This window comes from Thunnus thynnus, chromosome 23 (assembly GCF_963924715.1).
Source record: "Thunnus thynnus chromosome 23, fThuThy2.1, whole genome shotgun sequence".
Classification (NCBI taxonomy): Eukaryota; Metazoa; Chordata; class Actinopteri; order Scombriformes; family Scombridae; genus Thunnus; species Thunnus thynnus.
In genome coordinates, this window is record NC_089539.1 from 15,973,692 (window position 1) to 15,994,806 (window position 21,115).

General features: G+C 39.8%; 2 protein-coding genes across 2 annotated transcripts; both read right to left on the reverse strand.

Moving 5' to 3' along the window:
- Positions 1-49: 49 nt before the first annotated feature.
- On the reverse strand, positions 50-12,213 carry prmt8b (protein arginine methyltransferase 8b). The gene is made up of 10 exons (XM_067581305.1): positions 11,216-12,213; positions 10,361-10,585; positions 8,745-8,900; positions 7,799-7,862; positions 6,530-6,672; positions 6,118-6,205; positions 3,914-4,029; positions 2,224-2,374; positions 712-833; positions 50-602 (listed from the first exon to the last, which is right to left on the reverse strand). Exons 1-10 carry the CDS (start codon positions 11,282-11,284, stop codon positions 519-521), a joined length of 1,218 nt encoding a protein of 405 aa, XP_067437406.1. The 5' UTR covers positions 11,285-12,213; the 3' UTR covers positions 50-518.
- A 3,111-nt stretch (positions 12,214-15,324) lies between these two features.
- On the reverse strand, positions 15,325-18,152 carry LOC137175952 (E3 ubiquitin-protein ligase TRIM39-like). Its single transcript, XM_067581899.1, has 3 exons — positions 18,061-18,152; positions 17,799-17,958; positions 15,325-17,659 (listed from the first exon to the last, which is right to left on the reverse strand). Exon 3 carries the CDS (start codon positions 17,655-17,657, stop codon positions 16,026-16,028), a length of 1,632 nt encoding a protein of 543 aa, XP_067438000.1. The 5' UTR covers positions 17,658-17,659; positions 17,799-17,958; positions 18,061-18,152; the 3' UTR covers positions 15,325-16,025.
- Positions 18,153-21,115: the final 2,963 nt, after the last annotated feature.

The window sequence follows — 21,115 nt, forward strand, 5'->3', positions numbered from 1 at the left end:
CTTTCTGGAACCAATGAAGCAAAAACATGCATGCAAATAATAAAATAAAACACGATTAATTACTGTACTCTCTATACAATCATACAGTACATAATAAATCTTAATGACTAAAGAAAAAACTGCTCATGACTGTGCTGTAACCATCTCAACATCACGCAGATCAATACTTTTCAATTAGCTGCACTAACAATATAAATACTCACAAATGCTTCTCATTTTATACTGAAAATAATTTCCAGGAACTAGTGAGAAAGAAAAAAAAATCAAGTTCATTTAGGATCTTACATTCAACGACGTGCCCGAGTCAATCAAGTTGGTACAGGTGATGGCACTATTGCTGATAGATACTTGCCTATTCTGATGACATCACTTAGGTGCTGGCTTGATGGCATCCAATCAGATGCGTCTGGTCGCCCTCGCTGGCCAACGGGAATTCTTGTTGGAGAGCCCGTGCCTCCCCCCCCCTCTCCAGGTGTGTCCAGAGGGGCTGAGGGGTTCAAACCATGGCCTTGTTGCTCCTAACGCATTTTATAGTCGTGGGAGATGGCAGCCTCACATAGTTGTCCCTTAAAGTCAAGCTCAAGGGTGAACTCCAGGTCACGCTACAAAAGATGAAACCAATACGGCAGAAATATTCAATTTGTATGAAAGTACTGAGTCAAACAAAACCTTCACACACAACAACAAATGCTCTCAAAAGGTGTATCTTACCACATTCTTCTCATTGGGCCTGACAGTAATACTGCCAAAGATCTCCTCTCCCTTCTTGACAGTTAAGTAGTCCTCTAAGTAAAATACTGTCTGCTTCCAGTGTGTGCTGGGAGAATCCGGAGCTAAGGGGGAAGACAGGAGGAGTGGCAGGGAGAAGGGAGAATATATGTGTGGAAGCAAGATGGAAGCAGGACAATAGTGAAGGTGAAGTTTTAAGAGGAAATGGGGAAAAGCAGAAAAAAAAAACAGGAAAGAGGAGTTGAAGGGAGCATGAGAAATTACTGCATTTACAAAGCGGTTCTGATGGACACTTGGGTGTGCTAACATGGAAGATATTTTAACAGCAAAGCAACTGAAATTCATTCAACCAGTGGGAGAAATACAGAGGCTGATAGATGAGAACTCCTTCAGTGATGCTCACCCTCAGGCCCAACAGACTCAGCCAAACATAGAACCTCCTCTACACAAAATTATGTAAGCACTGGCTGTATGAATGTATTAAAATAAGCTTACATAACAGCTTAGCTTACTCTTTCTACAATAGGTATCCTCACAGCCACGTAACCAGAAGCGCTCGGTGATTCCATCAGTGCGAACACCGGGGTCGGCTCATGTAACACCAGCAGAGTGTAGCCAAGAGCTAAGATGCTGAAGTGCAGTAGTGGACACTGATGAACCATCACACATGCTTGGTTAAAGATTTCAGGGGAAATTTGGAAATCTTACTAGATATTTGACTGCAGGGAGGACCAGTCACCCTCTTTATGTACTTTTTATATAACCTCTACTAAATTCTTGTAGTTTTCTGACATCTTCTGCTTACATTACAGGACCAGTTCACACAAATAATGAAGAAACATATTTCCTCACTTACTTTTATAAGCATCTAAACATTGAGACATTTTGGTTTTATTTGCCCAGGTTTTGAGATATATATATGACTTCAGGATTACTCACCTATTGAACACACTGACAACAGTTTTCAAAGTGTCATCTGTTCAAAAGACAGTAGTTTCAATGAAAACTGATTACAAAAAGTTCTGTGGATTATCAAGAGAAATGGGGACAATGTCTCTGAAAAGAAAATATCTGCCCCTCTCACCTTTCATTCATGCATTTCCTTTTGTTGTAGGCCTTACTGTTCATATATAATCATTCGCAAATGATGTAGAGCTCCATAAAGACCTTCTGTCCAGAATTTATTAAGTTTGTGATACAGATGTCATGGAGCCTGGCAACAGTGCTTTTGTTTTCTTTTGTTGTTACTGACTAAAAAAAAGATTTTCTAATAAAATGTTGCTGTTCATTTTTTTAAAAATAATTTAAAAGTAAATCTCAGAGACAGATATCTCAGAATGTGGGCGAATAAAACTAACTGGGTGGTTAGATTTTATTAGAGGTAAGTCAGAAAATATGTTTGTTTTGTAATTTGGGTGAAATAGCAGTTTAATGTTGGCATAGAAAAGCGTATGCATGTATATTAAGAAGGGAGTGACTCGGGTCTCGCCTCACCGGTGGAGAACCCAGTCTTCTTGTGACACTTGGTGAACTCGATGTTGAAATAGGTGACCAGGGCGTGAACGTAGTCGTTGCGCTGAATCTGAAGACAGAAGGCTGAGGTGAAGGAAAGATCCTCTGGCTTTACAGTGTAAATGTCCACTTCCTGGAAAAAAAGAGAAAACATGAGGACTGCTTTCAAGAGATCTGAAGTCTTTTCAGTTCTTTCGTTTGCCCTGTCATGTCTGAATAGCTATGCGGTGAAACAACACAACACACAACATCACATGAACACAAACACACACAAGTTGTCGCCCCCACTCGCCATCTTGCACCTACATACAGTACATGTGTATGCCAATCCTCCTTGATTATTCACCATGATCATCGTGCATGTGTGAGTGTATGTGTGTGAAAGCCCACAGGTTGAATCACGGCTGGCTAACGCAGCCTGCTCACAGTACACATGCTGTGTGGGTGTCCTCCCTCGATTCTACAAGGGAGGGAGGGAGGTTGTATATGTGTGCGTGTGTGAGTGAGTGAACACAGCATCTGCGTGTTTGCTCGTGTCTATATCGAGCGCTGCCTTATGAATATGGTCACATAATCTAAATATCAAATTTTGTTACAAGCCAGCTATCGCAAGGGCTCCGAAATAAGAGTGGAGCAGGGGCGTCTCTGCTTTGCATGTAGATGATGTTAAGACGACAAGGAGGCTTTTTACACTGCAACCTGTTCATCTTGCCCAGCCTATTGCCCGCTACAAAATGTGGCGTCAGCATGACAGATTGTGATTTAGCACCTCTGTCCTTTCCAATGATACCAGGCAAGTATCATATACAGCAAATTGTAGGAGGAGAGAGAAAAAAAAGTCCCCGGGAGCGACTTTGTAATTTTAGTGTGTGAGGTATGAGTGGCAGTTTGAATTAAGATGGGGTGAAGTGGCTGGCAGCGGGGGAAGGGGGTGAATAAGCCTTGAATACATGCATGTGAAACAGATACAGGCAGTGAGAATGAATTTTCAGACCAGAGTGTTACTAACTAAGTAGTAACCACGCTCACATAAATCACCTCCTTGACCACAAAAGGAGGGCCAGTGTTTATCGTGACGTGATGGAGAGCCCGTTTTATTCCCGCTGGTGAATCAACGCCTTCTCTTGTGTGACATTTCACCATCGCGCAGAGGGAGAGATGGAGTGAGACCACCCTATTCGCTCCGACTAGTGAGGCCTGACGTTGTTTAAATCAGAGAGTGCAACAGAAGATGAAGGGTAAGAAGAAGTGAATGATTAGGAAGGAAAGAGTGAGTAAGAGGAATGGATTTTTAGAATAGAAAAAAACATGATATAAAGCAGAGAAAGAACTATGAAAGAGAGGGACAAACAAAAAAAGCTATCACCTCCCTGAATGCTCTTATCTTCAGTTCATTTGTGAGATGAAAGACACACCACTGTTGTATCTTCAAGCATGGAAACAGATCCGCAGACTGTTACAGCTCTTGAGAAACCTCTATTATGTGTTAGAAAATAGTCTCAGCAGACAGGGAATGTTCAGAGACTTGGGGAGTGATGACTGTCTCTGACTGTTTTTAAGGGAACTAATGGACTTGGTGACAGAACACAAAAGATGAATGCGTGCCTTTATCACGTAGGATTTTCAAGGTATAGCCTGAAATTACTTGCATATTTTATTTGTACACGCTAACCTTCAGGAGGCAGGCGTTTGTCACCACCTGCTTGGGATCCACCACGTCCACCAGCGGCTCTTTGATGGCCACGTTGCGAATGCAGCTCATGTCGAACCCATACACGTTTTCCCACCCTGTGCACACACAAACATAAACACCTAAACTACTTTGCTCATGCAAATACACGTGGACACGTCTGGATTTTTACTTTCTTTATTTTCATACACTTGCAAAGCCCTGTTCTCTGTGTTCCTGCCAAGCTGTCAGCACAAAAAAAAATGGTAGCGGAGAAAATAAAACAGAGCGCTTAACCCTGCCAGGATGCTGTCTTTCTGTCTATCCTGTCACTATGTGGAGAAAGACAAGCCCTCCTGAAAATAGACTCCGGCCTACTCTACCTCCTCCACTGTGTCTGGCAGCCTATAATTTGGGCTGAAAACACACCAAGCAGGCCTTTCCTCCCCCAGTCCCTCTGTCCCTCCACTCCACCTTGCTTTGTCAAGGGGCCAAACACTAAGTCTGTATGATGAAAAGGTGAAAAATTTCCTCCGACGCAGGGAGAAACTAAAAATAAGTGTGAGTGTGAGGGTTTGGGTAGGCTGAGTTCTTTGGGGATTTGTGTGAAAGAATGTACCTTTCTGTGCATGTCTAGATGTACTAGAACAGAGAAGGCCACCTGTGCAGCGCGGGGAAACTCAGTAGGAGTTACTGACCCAGATTCTGTGTCTCTTGCAAGTCTGAATGGCATTTTTAATATTGGTGCCTTGATCTGGATCACAAGTTTAAGCTCAGAACTCCCTCTGTGATTGCTATTTGAGCACATGGAGTGACTTTAGAGTAGAGTATGTACTGCAGGATAAAAACACCTCCCTGATTGAAATACTTTTGGTACAACTTTCTAATGAGGCATGCTTTACAAGTGATTTACATGTTGGAACTAACTGCTTTATCAATGTTTTTTAAAACATTTTTCAGCATGTATATCAGTAATAAGACTTTTTTAAGAGCAATTTGGGCTGCCAGGTTATGAAAAATCCCTGTGCTGTTAAATATCCTTATCCTAACTTCCTTTGTCATTTAGCTAGCTCTGCTAGCATAGCTAGACATTTCAACCACTTCTGCAAAAGGTCTGATCTGGACCAAAATCAGTTTAAGAACAGCTTTTTACAAATACAGACTTTATCACTCTTTATTAATGACTTAATGACATTAATAACTGCAGACCTTATGGTTAATTACCTTTTATCATTTCTCACAATCTCTAGTAATACACCAACAAAACTGATTTTTCACAACCTAGCAAACCTTATTAATGGCTTGTTACTGATGAATAAAGCAATAAAGTTGCTTTAATTAATATTTTTTTTATCTTAACAATGGGTCAAATGACTGTGTGTAATGTAAAATGGGTCACTCAGTGATGTACGCACCAAACTCTGCAGTTGCCCTCAGCTCCACAGAGCTTTTAAGCATCTTTCACTGTTTCTAAAATTAGCAACTAGCTGGTGAACATAATAGAGCATTTAGCAGCAAAAGAACCAGATATTTCTTTCAGTTCTGTTAGAGTTGCTAACAGTAAATACCTAACCGAATGAATATTGGACTTCATTAGGTGGCCAGAAACACAACTCCAGATTCATGCTAATGTTGCTCGCACCACACCTGCTGGATGTGAAAATAAGTATCTGTGTGCTAACATACTTTATGTGTTTACAGCTTGTTGTGCTGTCCCTAAATGCAGATTTAATAACATATCTGAATAAATGTAGCCTATTAGTTACAGCTTGTAAACACTTTATAAAGTAAGCCTTATGCAATTTCATATCGGTAACACTTTACTTTAAACCCCCTATTTAGCAGTGTATAAACATTTAATAAATGGTTTATAACACACTATAATATATTTGTAAACAGATATGAGGACATTTTAAGTGTGTATTAATATTATCTTCTCCAATCAAGACTGTTTACTATATTGTCAATCATTAACTTCCATACACCAGCCTCCATGTTACTGCATTATAAATAATGTATTATATGTTGATATACTGCTTATACATGCTAAATAGGTGGGGTTGAAGTAAAGTTATGTTACCTTTATGTCTAACTTCATACAGTGGTCATTAATTATGCACACCTAAAAGAGAGACAGAGACAGAAGAAAGCAATGACATTGGAAAAACGTGAAAGCATCGGCCAACAAATGTGCTGTAATTACTCACAATGAATCTTGAAGTCCTTGTACTGCCTGTCCTCAATGGCTACAACGTAGAGAGCTGCTCTGTCAGGGAACATCAGGCCTCCAGGTTTCTGAACACAAGAAAAGCTTCGAGTATCAATGCATACACGCACACACACACGCACACAATAGGCCATCCATCATCTTTATTGTTCACACACCTGGCATGTAATATAAGATCACATGTGCCAAGTTTAAAGCCTGAAGGCAGCTACTGAGGTTAGAATCCAGATGACCTAAGCATCTGGGCACCAGACTCATGCACGCAAGTGTACAGTAAATCCTCTACTTCATCACTGTCTGGTGTGTTTATGAGTCAAAAGCCTTATTCATCCAGCCTGGCCACACATACACTGAGCCCAACATTCCCTGAGCCTCCAGCGCTCCCATCATACCAGCCACTTGTCCCTGGCGAAGATAACGGTGTTGAGCATGGACTCATAGAAGAGGCAGTAGCCCATCCACTCTGAGATGATAATGTCCACCTTCTCCACAGGCAGCTCCACCTCCTCCACCTTGCCCTTGAAGATGGTAATGACTGTGGAGTGGAGAGCCACAAAAACAGCAGGCAACAAATTACTTCACGGCATCTTCATCACATTAATGCAAATCGAACAGTGTCTCTATTCTCAGATGACACTGTTTTTATGCCTTGGGAGTGCTGTAAATTAGTGCAGCTTAATTACTGCACTCATCTCATGCCTCAGTGTTGTACGCATGCATTCTGTTTATCTTGTTTTCTGTTTTCCATTGAGGACTCTTTGACCTGTGATATGGAAATACAAGGAGATTTTGAAAAGCACATCCTAAGTACTATCAAAGTAAATGAGATGTAACATGGTAGAGTTTTGTATTATCTTGGCTGGTAAGTATTAAGCAAGAATTAAAGGGTATTTACATTTTGGAATCACAGAAAAGTTTTAGTCTAAAAAGGGAATTTTCAGCTGCCATATAACCAGAAATAAATATGTAATATTTTCAAAAAGTTTCTGTATGGTCTTGTTATCTGTGATTGCTTCTATCTGAAGAGTAATTATAAGCTACTGCAGAATTATTTGTATTGTACTTTCTACACAGGTGGAAACCTAATTAAAAAACTGAAGTGTTTGTACATTTAGCACTTTTCACCCCTTTGTGAAAGAGAAATCAGTGCATATAGTGTGCAGAAGCTTTCTTTGTAAACTCAACACCTTTTCAGCTGTCAGAAGCATGCAGTAATTGCATTTAGCTAATAAAACTTCAGTTTATTTAACCACAAATAATCTTTTGGCCCTTGAGCTGTAATTCCTGTATGCCTTATGACAACCATCAGCTAAATGCCTGCATTGAAAATATAAAAGATGAAATAAAAACCAGCCGAACGTCAAACGTGCAGGTTATGAAAACCACCATCTGTTGCCAGACCTCCATCTGTGAAGTTCAGGGTGGCCTTTTACAATGGTAATCAGCACTGCTGGAGAATTCTGATTGATGGTACAGATTATGATTTTTTGACATCAGAGGCGAGCTTCCAGTTAACCATCAGAACCGTGACTAATATTGTCGGGTGTGACGGTAATGATGGAAATATGCTGATTTTTCACGCTACTTCTAATCCAAATGTCATCCCACGGCTCTGCATTCAGACATATAGAAATATGAGATGGAAAGCCACTTCAGCTTACCATTGTGTAGGTGATTCGACTTGATAATCTTCTCTGAATATTCGGATATACTTGAACATTCAATCTGTAGGCACAAGGACAAAACCACAGACTTGATTAAAATGTTATCTGAATGTGAAAACTGTTGAATGTCTGTTACAAAATCTATTGTTTATAGGTGTATACTTTCATGAAAGATACTTTTCAGTGTTTTCATAATTCATAAAATATTTCATATTCCTTAGGTGGAAAAGTGTTGATGTGAAGGTGTTGGCTATCATTTCCCCTCTACATACACAGGTTAACCTTTGGGGTAATACTTGAAGGAGAGATTTAATCAAATCCTGCTAATCCATCTAAACACTATTGTCCCTGGTTGCACATCTCATACCCTGCACTGTGTGAAAACCAATACATCATTTTGCTCTCCCATCCATAAGTGTAACACAGTATATGAATCATACATAACTGCGGGAGCCGGCAATGCCGGTAATGTCTAACCTGCGACTTAAAACATTGCTCTAAGGGGAGCCAGATGTCTCTTACTGCTTCTGTATGATTGTCTGAGAGATTACCAATTTCTGGACAGAACACTAGAGAGTAGCCCTTAAGAAGAATTTTAAAAAGGCAGAGTGTATGTGTGTGTGTGTGTGTGTGTGTGTGTGTGTGTGTGTGTGTGTGTGTGTGTGTGTGCGTGTGTGTGTGTGTGTGTGTGTATGTGTGTGTGTGTGCGTGCGTGTGCGTATGTGTGTGTGAGAAACAGAGAAAGAAAGGCCACGGATGAGAGATAATGTGACAGCAAAGCCAGATGTAATAGCTCCCCTTTGGATACTGAATGGATGTGCAGCTTTTCTTTATCATATAGGCTTAAACAAAAGCAGAGACTGAGACTTAGTTGATTATATGGGAAGATTAAAAATCTGCGGTGTATCTGTTTGTGGTCAAAGGCTGCATCTATCTGTCTCACCCCGTACACGTGTTTGGCGCCGGCATTGGCGGCGAACATTGAGAGGATCCCTGTGCCACTGCCAACATCCAAGACAATCTTATCTTTGAACACATGCTTGTTGTGATACATGGCGTTCCGGTAGGTAAGCGTCCGCACCTCGTCTTTCAGCATCTCCTGTTAAAATTAGAGATAAAACTGAGAGTTCACAACTGTAATACATCACAGTTTCTGCAGTCTTGAATCTCATGCATACCACTATAGATGCTATACTGAACTGACACATACTACTCAAAGAATGGTGTGAATCATACGAAATTCTCAAAGGAATACATAAAACACATGAAGTTACGTAACAGACATACAAACGTGTATGCAATTAGACTATAAGTGGGCAGTTGCATATCTTTCTCAGTATGTGAATACATATTTTTTCATGATAGAAAAGGCAGAATTTAGGCCAAAAGTCTCAGTGACAGACTGACAGTGGCAGAGCTTCTTGAAATAGACAGGAGTACAACACAAAGCCTTTGGGGACCACCTGATATCCATCTCCCTTGGCTCATTCACACATCCCACTTTCCTCTCCTTTCTTGCTTTGCAACTTCTCTAATCAGGACACTCTCTTTGTCTGCAAGCAGACAAAAACCTGACCCACATGCTAAATATGGACACTGTTTAAAAAGGTTTATATGTCCCCAAACTTTTCCACCGCCACTCCTTCACACATCAAGGTCATTAGCTAGGGCATTGTGCTACACTTTTATTCAGCGGTTCACTGTTGATGATTGTAAGAGATAGACACAGATACTGTAATTTTCATTTGTGAAGTGCTGAATATGGCCTATTAACATGCATATGGTGTCTTTAGTACCAGTTGGTAATGGAAATATGTGGTGTGCACTTTAATCATTAGGCACTCAAAGTTTAAACGAAAATTCCTGCGACCTTCTCCCTCTCTATGGCATGTCAGCTGAAAACACTTGAGGTTGTTCTCAACCAATCAGTTTGATTGTTCATAGATAGCCATTGACCTCTGTGGTTTAGAGTTGATTTTGGGCAATAATTTGGTTACATTTTTATACTTTAAAGCACGTTTTTACTACATGTGCTTTATACTTGTCTGAATTCCTACCAAACTTCTGAAGGATGTTTAAAATGATCATGCTGAAACTCATCTTTGGACAAAGGATTTGAAAACTCTAGAGGACTGAGGATTTTGCCACTGCTGCTTTTCGTATAGTTTTGCATTGCCTGCATCACTGCATGCACTTGTTTTAACTTAAATTTGGTTTTTGTACTTAATTGCTTATCAGATACAATGAAAGATTTGGATTCAAGTGTCTGTATGCAATAGGTTCATGTATAGCAGTATGTATGCCAGAATGTATGCCAGAATGTATGCCAAAAAAAGAGATCTGGATCACCACCAAAATCTGATAGGCTGACTGTCTGTGAGAATTTGTCTGTGTTAAATTAGCTTTATTGACATATCCTGCTGACAGACAGCCAGACTAATAGGGTTGAAACTCTTTGGCAAGTTAAGAAGGATCAGGTAAGACAGACCATGAAGCATCTGGCGCCATTCTTTGACTCTGACTTTACCAAGCTGTCGTTTGTCCACCTGGCGTGCCTACCTCATGGATGCCAAAGTGGGCATAGGAGTCAAAGTAGTAGTCCCGTGATGTCATTTCCTCCGGACTGATGAACTTGGCAATTTTGCCTCGACCAGGACAGGTGGCCAGGGCTGCTACATGGGGCGTGTGGGGGACGCAGGGCACATGGTGGGTAGTAGGCACTGGTTTAGGCAGTGGGGAGGGCTGAGCAGCATGAGAGAAGGGGGACGTGACAGGCTGTTGCCGCTGTTACGGAGGAAAAAGAAAGAAAAGGAGGAGAGCTTGTGTCAGAATTGCAGACAAGAATGAGAACAAAAAGCAATGGGTTTGTGAGGATTGGCAATTAGAGAACTGAAAGTAACATTTTGAGTGAGTGGACCTGCCTTTATGTTACTACGGGGCTGAAAGAGGCTGGGTTATTGAACCATGAGCAGTCAAAAATCATTAAAATAGCCTTTGTCTTTACACAGACGCCTTTACACACAGTGGTGATATACACTCAAGGGAAAAGCCGGCAAAAGCTGCAGGTTCCGTTTCAGCACCAAGGACAGCGGACATAGCCATGTTCAATACATCCATGCATCCAAAAGCTGATTTAACCTAACTGTAAATCTCCTGAGTACACCATCACTCTTATTGCAATTACAGCAGTTTATTCGGATCATCCATAACATCTGCAGGACGCAGGGCAATCCACTTTGTTCGCCTGCACGCCATCAGTACAACATTCATTCCAAATGCGGTTACGATGATGATAACAAAAGCAAAGATATATGCATGAAATTCAAGTCAAATGTGGTGTCATCATTAAAATAAGGAGACTGAGAGTACACCGGTCCCGCTATTGCCGGGTGCAGGACACCACAAGGTCCCTACCTCTGCGCTGTCCGCCTCCGCCATCTTCCGCCGTAGCAGCAAACACCGCGACGAATGCCCCAGTCCCATGAGAGCCGGCGAGATTTAGGCTACAACTCTTTTAAGTGTGCGAAGGATCCGAATTCTTTTAATAATAAAAACGTGACAAAAATCACACTAAGCCACCAAATATATGGCTTGAATATATAGAGAGATAACAGTCATAATAAGAATCGTGTGAAGATGTGAAGCCTGTCACTGTTTCATTAAATCCATTCTCCCAGAAAAGTTGTGACATGGATGTGCGCGATGTGAAACGTCCAATAATCCATACTGTAAATGTGATACAGGTTGTTTTGGGTGGGAGGACTCAGGATGGAGGAGCGGTCTATTGGCTAGAAAGCCTATGCTGCGACTGAAAGGTTGCAGGTTTGATCCCAGTAGGAGTCAATGTATCCATCAGCAGCCGGGCACCCAGTTTAGTCCATGCGCAAGACGCTGAACCCCCTCCTGCTCGCTCATTTTAAATCTCCGGGTAAGAGTACCCGAGGAAAAATGTAAAAGTGTCATTCACGAGCAACAGAGGAACCCAGCTGCGCTCTAAAAATACAACTCCACATCAGAAAAAAAAATGCTTCTTCTCTGTTACTTTACCGCTTGGAAACAGTGACATCTCTCAGCCCTGGGACTCGCAAAACCCGAAAGTCGCACAAATCGCATCCTCTTATGCGCTGTAGATAAGAGTGCTTTGCGTAAACCCCGATGGGTTTCCCGGAGAGAAAGTTAAAAGGGGTTCAGACTGTGAGGGTGCACTGCCGGTCCCTTAACTGGCATGAAATTAATCGTATTAAAAATACAACAACCATATTCAAAAAAAAAAAAAAAAAAAAAAAGGAATAATGTCTGCTTCACAATGACAGATGCCTCTTCACACCACAAAAGCCGAAACCCGGGCTCTCATTGAGCTTCTCAGCCGCTCGCTTATATAACAAAAGTGTTGTAGCCTGTGTGTGTGTTGGAAAAAAGAAACATACAGCATAGACTATGATTATGACATTGTGTAACTTTTTCCATCTGGTAGGCCTAATGTACTTTCTGGAACCACTGCTATATATAGCCTATGACTATAGCTTAACGCCGATTTCAGGTGATACATTAACATAATAAATGTAGTGTAGTCACAGGTGTGCAGTTTAACCATTTAACTTGATTGGAATGCGCTTCAGCCTATCAGCACCGAGGACCAGTGTTCTAGAATTATCTGGACCATGTAAAGGACCAATGAGCTTGAAGTATTTGATTTTAGTGTCCTTGTTACATACTGTTACTATGGGGAGTTAAGTGTTTGTATTTCCTAGCAATGTCTATGTTGCAACCATGATAGTATATAAATACATTTATCTACAGTCAGTGGTTGCAACAGAACGCTATTTGTGGTAGGTCACAGTAATAATTCATGTGAGTTTTTATTTTTTTAATAAACAGGTTTTTAGGCTATTTTCGGTAAAATTGTAAATTACAAAATTACAAATTACAAAGGAAGTAAGTTAGTATGTAGTCATCACCATTGAGCCCCACTGACAAGGTACAGAAAGTAAATGTAAAACCAGTATAACTTTCTTACACAGTAGTGAAAAGTAGCTACCTAAGTGCATTTAATCATCTACTGTTAAGTACAAATTTTTAGAAGTATTTCCATTTTATTCAACTACCTGATGATATGAAGAGCTGCAGTTCCATCAGTACGTTCAAAACCAAATTAAAAAATCTGCTAAAAACTACTCAGCTCTGTAACCACTGACTCTAAATTTCATCTTACGGTCTTCTCATGAACGCAAATAATCTTGCTTTTCATTTGACAAGCTTACATTATTAATTTCTAGTTGACATTGTGAGTGTATGTGATGTGTTATTGTGTGTACCTTTGTATTTTGTATTATATGTCCTGGCTTATGTGTGTTTTTTGCTTTACACTGTTTGTTATTGTTCTGTTATATGTTTTAATTGTGACCTGCTGAAGGGACTGCAGATGAAAATTAGCTATAAGATAGCTCCGGTGCAGTACATCAAATGGTAATATTTATGTTTAACACTGTACATGGTCCCAATAAACACAATACAACAACTTCTACTCTACATGTAAGATGGAAATATTCTACTTTTTTACTACTACATTTATTTAACAAGTTACTATTACGTTTTATATTATTGATATATTGTTATATATTAAACTACCCAGCCTTCGACCAACTACATCATTAAAGTACACCATATAGAGTAAACCAAATTATAACACAATGTAAAAAAAACCTATCTGGGACACTGGAAAGAAGAAACTAAAAGCCAAAGTAGATTAGAATGTTATCTGGCCCTAAAAAGAGATGATGAATTGGCAGAGTATCTCTCTACTGTCAGAGATCAAAAGCAGAGACAGATTCTAACCAAGTACAGGCTCGGTGACCACAAACTGGCAATTGAAAAAGGACAACATAAAAAAAATCATGGCAACCAAAAGAAAACAGAATATGTGGTCACTGTTCAACAGGTGAGGTTGAGAAAGATATGCACTTCCTCCTACCATGTAAAAGATTCAATGAAATGAGTAAAGAGCTCAATGACATCAACAATACATCAATCTTAATGTTATGTTAATGTTATTTTGTTTCATTGACTCTTTGGCAATATTGTTGTTGTGACATTCATGCCAATAAAGCAAATTTGAATTTGAAAAAATTGAATTTTAGATCACAAGATCATACAACATGCATAGAATATAGATAGATAGATAGATAGATAGATAGATAGATAGATATCAAGTACATTTTGCAATGTACTTCGGCGTTAATGTACTTACTTTTACTTGTAATGCAGTATTTTTATAGTGTGTTATTACTAATTACATGCTATATATATATATATATATATATATACTCATACCAATGAGATAAAAATACAAATTCATAGTCATAGCTCAAGAAATATTATTTGCTTTGCAATCATAGAGAACTTGTTGAAACTGTATCACGTCAGACTTTTTCTGCCCTCCTCTGTATGGGCTGAAACTTTCAAGCACGTTGCCCTCTTACCTCATCCCAATCAGTGAAGTCACAGCAGGTACTTTTTTTATTGGCGTGCTTAAGGCAAAACACCTACTGTGTCATCACTGACTGTTGGTGGCACTATACTTACACTTTTAATCTTTAGAGAGTGGCATGATTGGCCATTTTTACACTTTTTTTGGGAGTTTTCCAATATTCACTGCCCTCTCCTGGTGTTCTTTCAGGTCACAAATTCTCCCGCTTTAGCTCTGTTGCAGAACACATCAACCTCCTGTAGGGTCGACCCTAAAATCATTCTATTTCCGTTCTTCACCTCATTTAAACAGCTGACCCTCATCTGCCTGGTAGTGAGAGATAAGAATATAAAAGTAATAAAGACACGATGTGTGCTGTTGGTCTTGTGCATCTATACCTCTTTCATTCTGTTCACTCATACTGTGTCATTCAGTATTAACCTACTTTGGAAAAATATTACAAGACATTTGTCACAAGAAAAAAAAAGGGCTCACGTCCCATTAATGAAAGACAAAACACAATGAAACAGTCACAGTTATGGATGAGCTCCATCAGTGGTGCTTAAGAACATCAGCCCACGCATCACACTCGAGGAGAGTGTGTGCGTCCACTCTATCTCACACACACATACACACACACACACATAAACCAGTGTGGGGGCAGGAGCACATACGCAGGAGTCAGGAGTGAAAGCAGTGGGCAGACTACTATTGATTGACTTAAAAGCCTCATGAAGCTAACAGCATGACAACACCATGAGAAAATATTCCATATCCGTTAAAATTGTTTCAAACTACAAGTAGACTTACTGTATATTCAGATGTGGCTATGTAGTTAGATGAGGTTTAGGTGACCTGAATGTCATAAGGTCAGTGCCCTCAACATCTGTCTGTCTTTGTGCAAAACACTGAACCTCCCACCTGCTACAGCAGTGCTGGTCCTGGCTGCTCTTGTGCTGTAATGCCTCTAGTGAAATGTGTGCAGGCACTAATAATTACCTCATTTTATCAAATGTATTTCAATCAAGGATTGTAAATAGCTTAGGTCTTCTGAACATAATGGTAATGTAATTTATTTATGGAAGTATGGTCAGGGGAGTGTGAGTGAGGGTCCTCGTTATTAGGAAGCCATTATACTCATGTTATGTTACATTTTTACACCCACATTGTACACTCAAGAGTTGTTCAAATGCTTTATATCTGGCAGAGCATCTAGGTAGGAATGACGCAGGGAAATCTGTCACGATTTTCTTCATTTCAAGACACTGTGAATTACAAGAAACAAGCAAAAAGAAGAATTTAGATGCATGCGTGTATTCCGTCTATTACTGTCCCTTTTTGCAATTCTCCATCAGGTAGAGGTTGTATATATTCCTTGATTCAAAAGGCAAACCAAACTTGACACATGATTTTGTAAGAACATTAATTTTGCATAAAAATACAAAACAAAATATCTTGACAAATTACATTATATTATGACACTCGTACCATTATCCATTGTAATACACCAGGATCTGACAATATGACTGTGCAACATCAGCATCACTAGTTTACATTTACCCGTATGAATTATACTGTAGAGAAAGGAACAGAATGCTACTTACAGGACGATGCAATGTCATATGTCTTTTATATATGTATGCATGCCTTGATTAAAAACATTTTTAATATAGTTTGATTACAAGTAACATTTGAATGTTGTGGTTAACACTTGTTCATTTCTCTGTGATCTCTAGAGGACCAAAATGAGAACAAAGCTCAGTGTGTTTGAGGTACCGGGGTTATGATGAGAGGAGCAGAGTTTGTTCCATTTTCGCTCACTTCAGGGCAGAAGTATGGATAAAGTTTCTCTGTGAAGCGGCGGCCAGTGTAAGAATAGATATGAGATTTAGAATCCACATTATAGAAAGAAACCACTCCCTTATTATAGTCCACAAAGATGCCCACTTTTTGAAGCTCTTCTTTCAGTGTGATTTCAGCAGATTTGTTTTCAAATATTGAGTAGTTGCCCTCATCCAACCTAAAAGTCCAAAAACCATTCTTATCTGACAGCATTGTGTTCCCCTTTCTTTCAACAGACTCTCTGACCACTCCGACAGTCCAACAAGTCTTTCCTTTCACCTGCACTTCATAGTAAAACTTCCCTATTGTGAATCCCTCCTTTGCTAAAATGTCTGGAAACGTGTCAAATCTCTTTGGATTGTTGGGAAGCTTTTGGTCTATGAATACATTTGTCACTTGTTTTCCATCCTGGCTAATGACAAGTGTGCAATATGCTGTGTCAGGGTCAAGAGTCAAGTCCACTGCATGTTCTCTCATTTTTTTCATTTTGATCTCAGGAAGCTCTTCCATTATTTCATCGACTCTCTGTTTCAGCAGAGTCACAGCTTCTCTCACTGCCTCAAAAGACAGATCACTGTGAACATCAATGTTGGCCCAATCCTTCTCTAAAGGAGAGCACAAGGTTTGAAAGTTCTGCAGAAAAAGATGGTGATCCTCAGACTGTGACAGCTGCTCCAGCTGGCTGCTTCTGTTTTCAAGCTCAGCGACTTCCATCCTCAGTTCTTTGAGAAACCCCTCAGCCTTTTCCTTTCCTGCTTTGTGCCTTTCCTCAATCACCTCAACAAGCTCGGCCTGGCTTCTCTGAAGGAAGCAGATCAAGTCAGCGAAGACCTGCACACTGGCTTCTTTCTCCTTCTCAGCTTCTCTCTCGCAAACATCAAATGAGTTTTCAATCTCACTTATCTTCTCAGACCGTGATTGGATCATCTTTTGAATATTTGCCATTGCGTCATCTTTTTTTGCCATCACTGCTTCATATTCTTCCTCAAGTGGGACAATACTGTGACCCTTGTGATCAGATTTGAAACATAAGACACAAATAGAGGCTTGGTCAGTCCTACAGTACAGTTCTGTTATCTTGTTGTGTTTTTTGCACATCCTGTCATCAAGATCCCTCACAGGGTCTATTAATGTGTGGCTCTTGAGACCTGCAACTCTCTGATGAGGCTCGAGGTGCACTTCACAGAAAGATGTTAGACATATCAGGCAAGATTTAACGGCCTTTTCTTTTATCTCAGAGCAGACGTCACAAAGGACGTTTGCTGTTTCAGTTAATTGTGGGTCTGGAGTGGAGGCTTTCATTTGAACTGACTTCTTTAACTCAGCAGCTAACTCAGACATGATGGTGTTGACATGGAGCTCAGGTCTTGGTGAAAATGCTCGTTTGCAAAATGGACACTGGCAAATGTCACTGTTGTCCCAATACGTGTGGATGCATGCTCTGCAGAAGTTGTGTCCACATGGAGTCGAGACTGGCTCAGTAAACACATCCAGACAGACAGAACACAGGAACTTCTCCTCTGACAGCAGACAGCTGGCTGTTGCCATATCTGTAACGTTACGACAACCAAGAAAAAACATTACACTCACAATTCAACTCGGCAGACTCAGTTAACACTGTACATATTGTATAATATTTTATCATACAGTATGTAGGCTATGACAAGAGAAATACATTATCTTTCTTACCTGTGAAGTAAAAAGTAAAAATACAAAGGAAAACTCTACTTTGCTCCTGAAAAACTGCTGTTCAAAAGTCTCCTCGTTCAGTTTCGTTTCAGCATGTTGACGTTTAGCGCCCCTCCTTGCTACACTTCCTGGTAGAAATTTAACCCTTTAACCCTCCGTTCTGGTGAAAGATTTGAAAAGATTCACTCCTCTCTCGGTTTTTTATCATATTGCCAGATATCAAAACCAAATTTCATCATTACAGTTTATTTGTACATCCTACCTTTTGGTTGTACTATTGTGACCACTGACTGTATTTCGATATGAATATTGACGTCATGACAGCTGCCCAAAAGTGAAGCCAAATCATCTCGATCTGCCCCTGGTGGCCGCAGTATAGGTCATAAGTCCCGCCCCCTCCATGTTAGCTAAGGGAACATGAGTCAAACTAAAAAAAATTTTTTTTTTTTTTTTTCCAAAAGATGGTTTCTGTCATTTTAAGTAGTTCGCATCACGCTGATGTTTACTCAAGTGCTCATTTTCTGATAATTTTGTTTTTACTTTGTTATTTGACGAGAGTAAAAAGGGGTGTGACGTCATGATTGACAGCTGTAACAGCCGCTCTCAAAGCCGGCAGTGGGGCTGAAGGGGCGTGTCCCGCGGGTTGTCATCCCGCCGCCCGACTCTACTGCGCAGACTCTGGCTCCAAATGATGTCACACAAGCTATATGGCAGCTCCCGGAAAGGAGGGGCTTTTTTTTCCAAATTGTTTTTTTTCAAAAAAAATTTTTTTAATTGAACAAATTGCACATGTCACACACTTTAACAATAAAAATAACCATAGTGCAAAATTCACACATTCAAACATGCCAGGAGGTTAAGTTAAATAAATTTAAGGCACAATTTGTAGTCCAAGAGGTCGACCTTTTCAGAACACTGGAGAAAGTCAGTGAGACACAACATCACTGGGATGCAAACTGTGCTCACAACAGCTAATAAAGGAGATATTTAGACTTCACTTTTGCATAGTGGCAACGCGTCGTCGATATTTATGTACAGTCAGTGGTTCTGATTGTATCTCTGGAATCTTGTTTCTGGATGAAATAAAAATACCATCTGTTTATTAACTCATTTCTCAAACTGCACCTGTATATTTCCTATAACAGGTAACTGGACCTCCCCCTGATTGTAAAACACGTAATATTAAGCATTATTTTGTATGACAATATAAAATATTGAAAATAATCATTACGCACCAATATAACTAATAATTAAAAAAAGAGTCAGTTGACAATGAATGACTTGAGCAAGGAGATATGTCATTTTTTAGTTACCGTCTTTGTTTGCAAACTATTTTATCTTAACACTCATCTTACTGTACAAGGAGAAAAGGGAGAATTTCACATAAGAATCAGTTAGGGACAGAGATGTTGCTGTCAGTAAAGGTAATGTCTAGTTGTTCCACTCTTAAGTCACAAAAGTCTAACTCCCTTTTCCACAAATAGTATTGGATTCATTCTCATTTTTGGTGGACAATCTTACTTACAGTCCAGTCCACTCCAGCTTCAAGTAATTCTGAAACTGCCTTTCATCTTAAAATAGAATAAGAAGCTGTGCCCGGAGTTACACCAGCCGAGTATCCCAAGAGTTCCTCTACAGAGATTGCTATCACCACGGATGTTTCTCTACTTCTTTGTATGGTTGTAAACTGACATAAGAGGACCTCTCCTGAACTTTTACAGTGGCAATTTCCAGCTCCACCTCCCAAACTGGATCTTGGTTCATGTCCAATTCTCTGGTTCTCCTCTAAGATTATTATCATGTCATACTGGCTTTTCTTAATCCAGGAAAAAAAGTAGGAAAGAGGATAGCACAGTCTAGATATTTTTGCATTTCTTTACTGACTCTTGTGTATGTGTGTGTGTTACCTTTACTGACTTTGTCAAACTTGAGTTATGCTCTTTTTGAAGAGGCCATTCTATCATGTGGCCTACGGGTGAGTCTGACCACAAGAGGTCAGGCACAACAAGCGGAAGCCAAGTGGATCAGGGTACAGATGGGTTTGGCTTAATGCTTTTGGAACTGAACACCCATCTCTAAAATGAAAATCTGCATGAAATATGGGTGGTTTGGAAAACATATTGAGATCATACAAAGGACAGAAGAGGAAACTGAAAAAGTAGTTTTCTTTATCAGTAAGAATAACTTAACCCATTATGTTTTCATAGGGCTTGAAAAAACCCAAAAAATAGTGATTTACAATGCAAACGATGCTTCATAACAGTATTATTTCACTTTATAATTTAGTATAATTCAGCATTTCAATTTAAGCTAGACATTTTTTTCATCATTTCATTTTAATTTTCCTTATTTACCCAATTTTTTTCACACATTCTAACCATTTCTCTTCTTCTCTGTGCACCATTTCACCACAGGACAAACACCCAGCGCTCTATCTAACGGTACAGGCACACATCCAATAAAACATGTTAAAACAAATTTAATGTGAAATTCAAATGAATGGATGTACTTCAGTATCAATTGTACAATTCTGACTTTTCTCTCTCTTATTTTTTTTTTACACGCATACCTAATTTCCCTTTGTCACTCATGCAAACACATGCACACACCAATGCACATCATGTTTGCTTTTCCCTCAACCAGTTTGTATTTAACTTGCATGCTCAGTCATGCCCCACTCGTACCCCCCATATGGGAGAAAGCATTAGCGAGCTTAGCAGGTCACAAAGCATGAGAGGCGATGAACTAACAACAGCAGAATGAGACTGGACAGAGGGGCACTGGCTCTGCATAGAAATGAGCTGGCATTAGGGGGAAACCACATTTCTGTTTGTTCTACCATGTGTCACTTATGCAAATATGAAGAAATTCAAAACACTAGAAGGCTGATTGATGATAATCTGTTTTTTTTTTCATGCTCTGGTTGGATGATGTTTATTGAGGAGAAAGCTTGACCTGATGGACGACATCCTCTGCTAAGTAATGTTGTTTTGGTAGACTGATTGTCGCCAGTGCAGGTGACCACTGCAGAACCCCTCCCCCCTGCAGCCATCATCTACACTAATAGCTTGCAAGCTTATTGAATTAGTAAGGTGAAAAAAGAGGAAAATACATAGTGAAGAGTCTGTTTGGCCAAAAGAAGTCTTGCTATGGTGAAGAATCATAATTACATTGAAAAGTCAGAAGGACAGGGCCCTGGTCTTTCAGTTGCTTTATATTATCGGCATATATTATGTCATGATAATGGTTATGGGTACCAGCAGATATTCAATCATGATTTATTACTTGTAAAGAGTTCTGTGTCCTTCTTTTCTCCT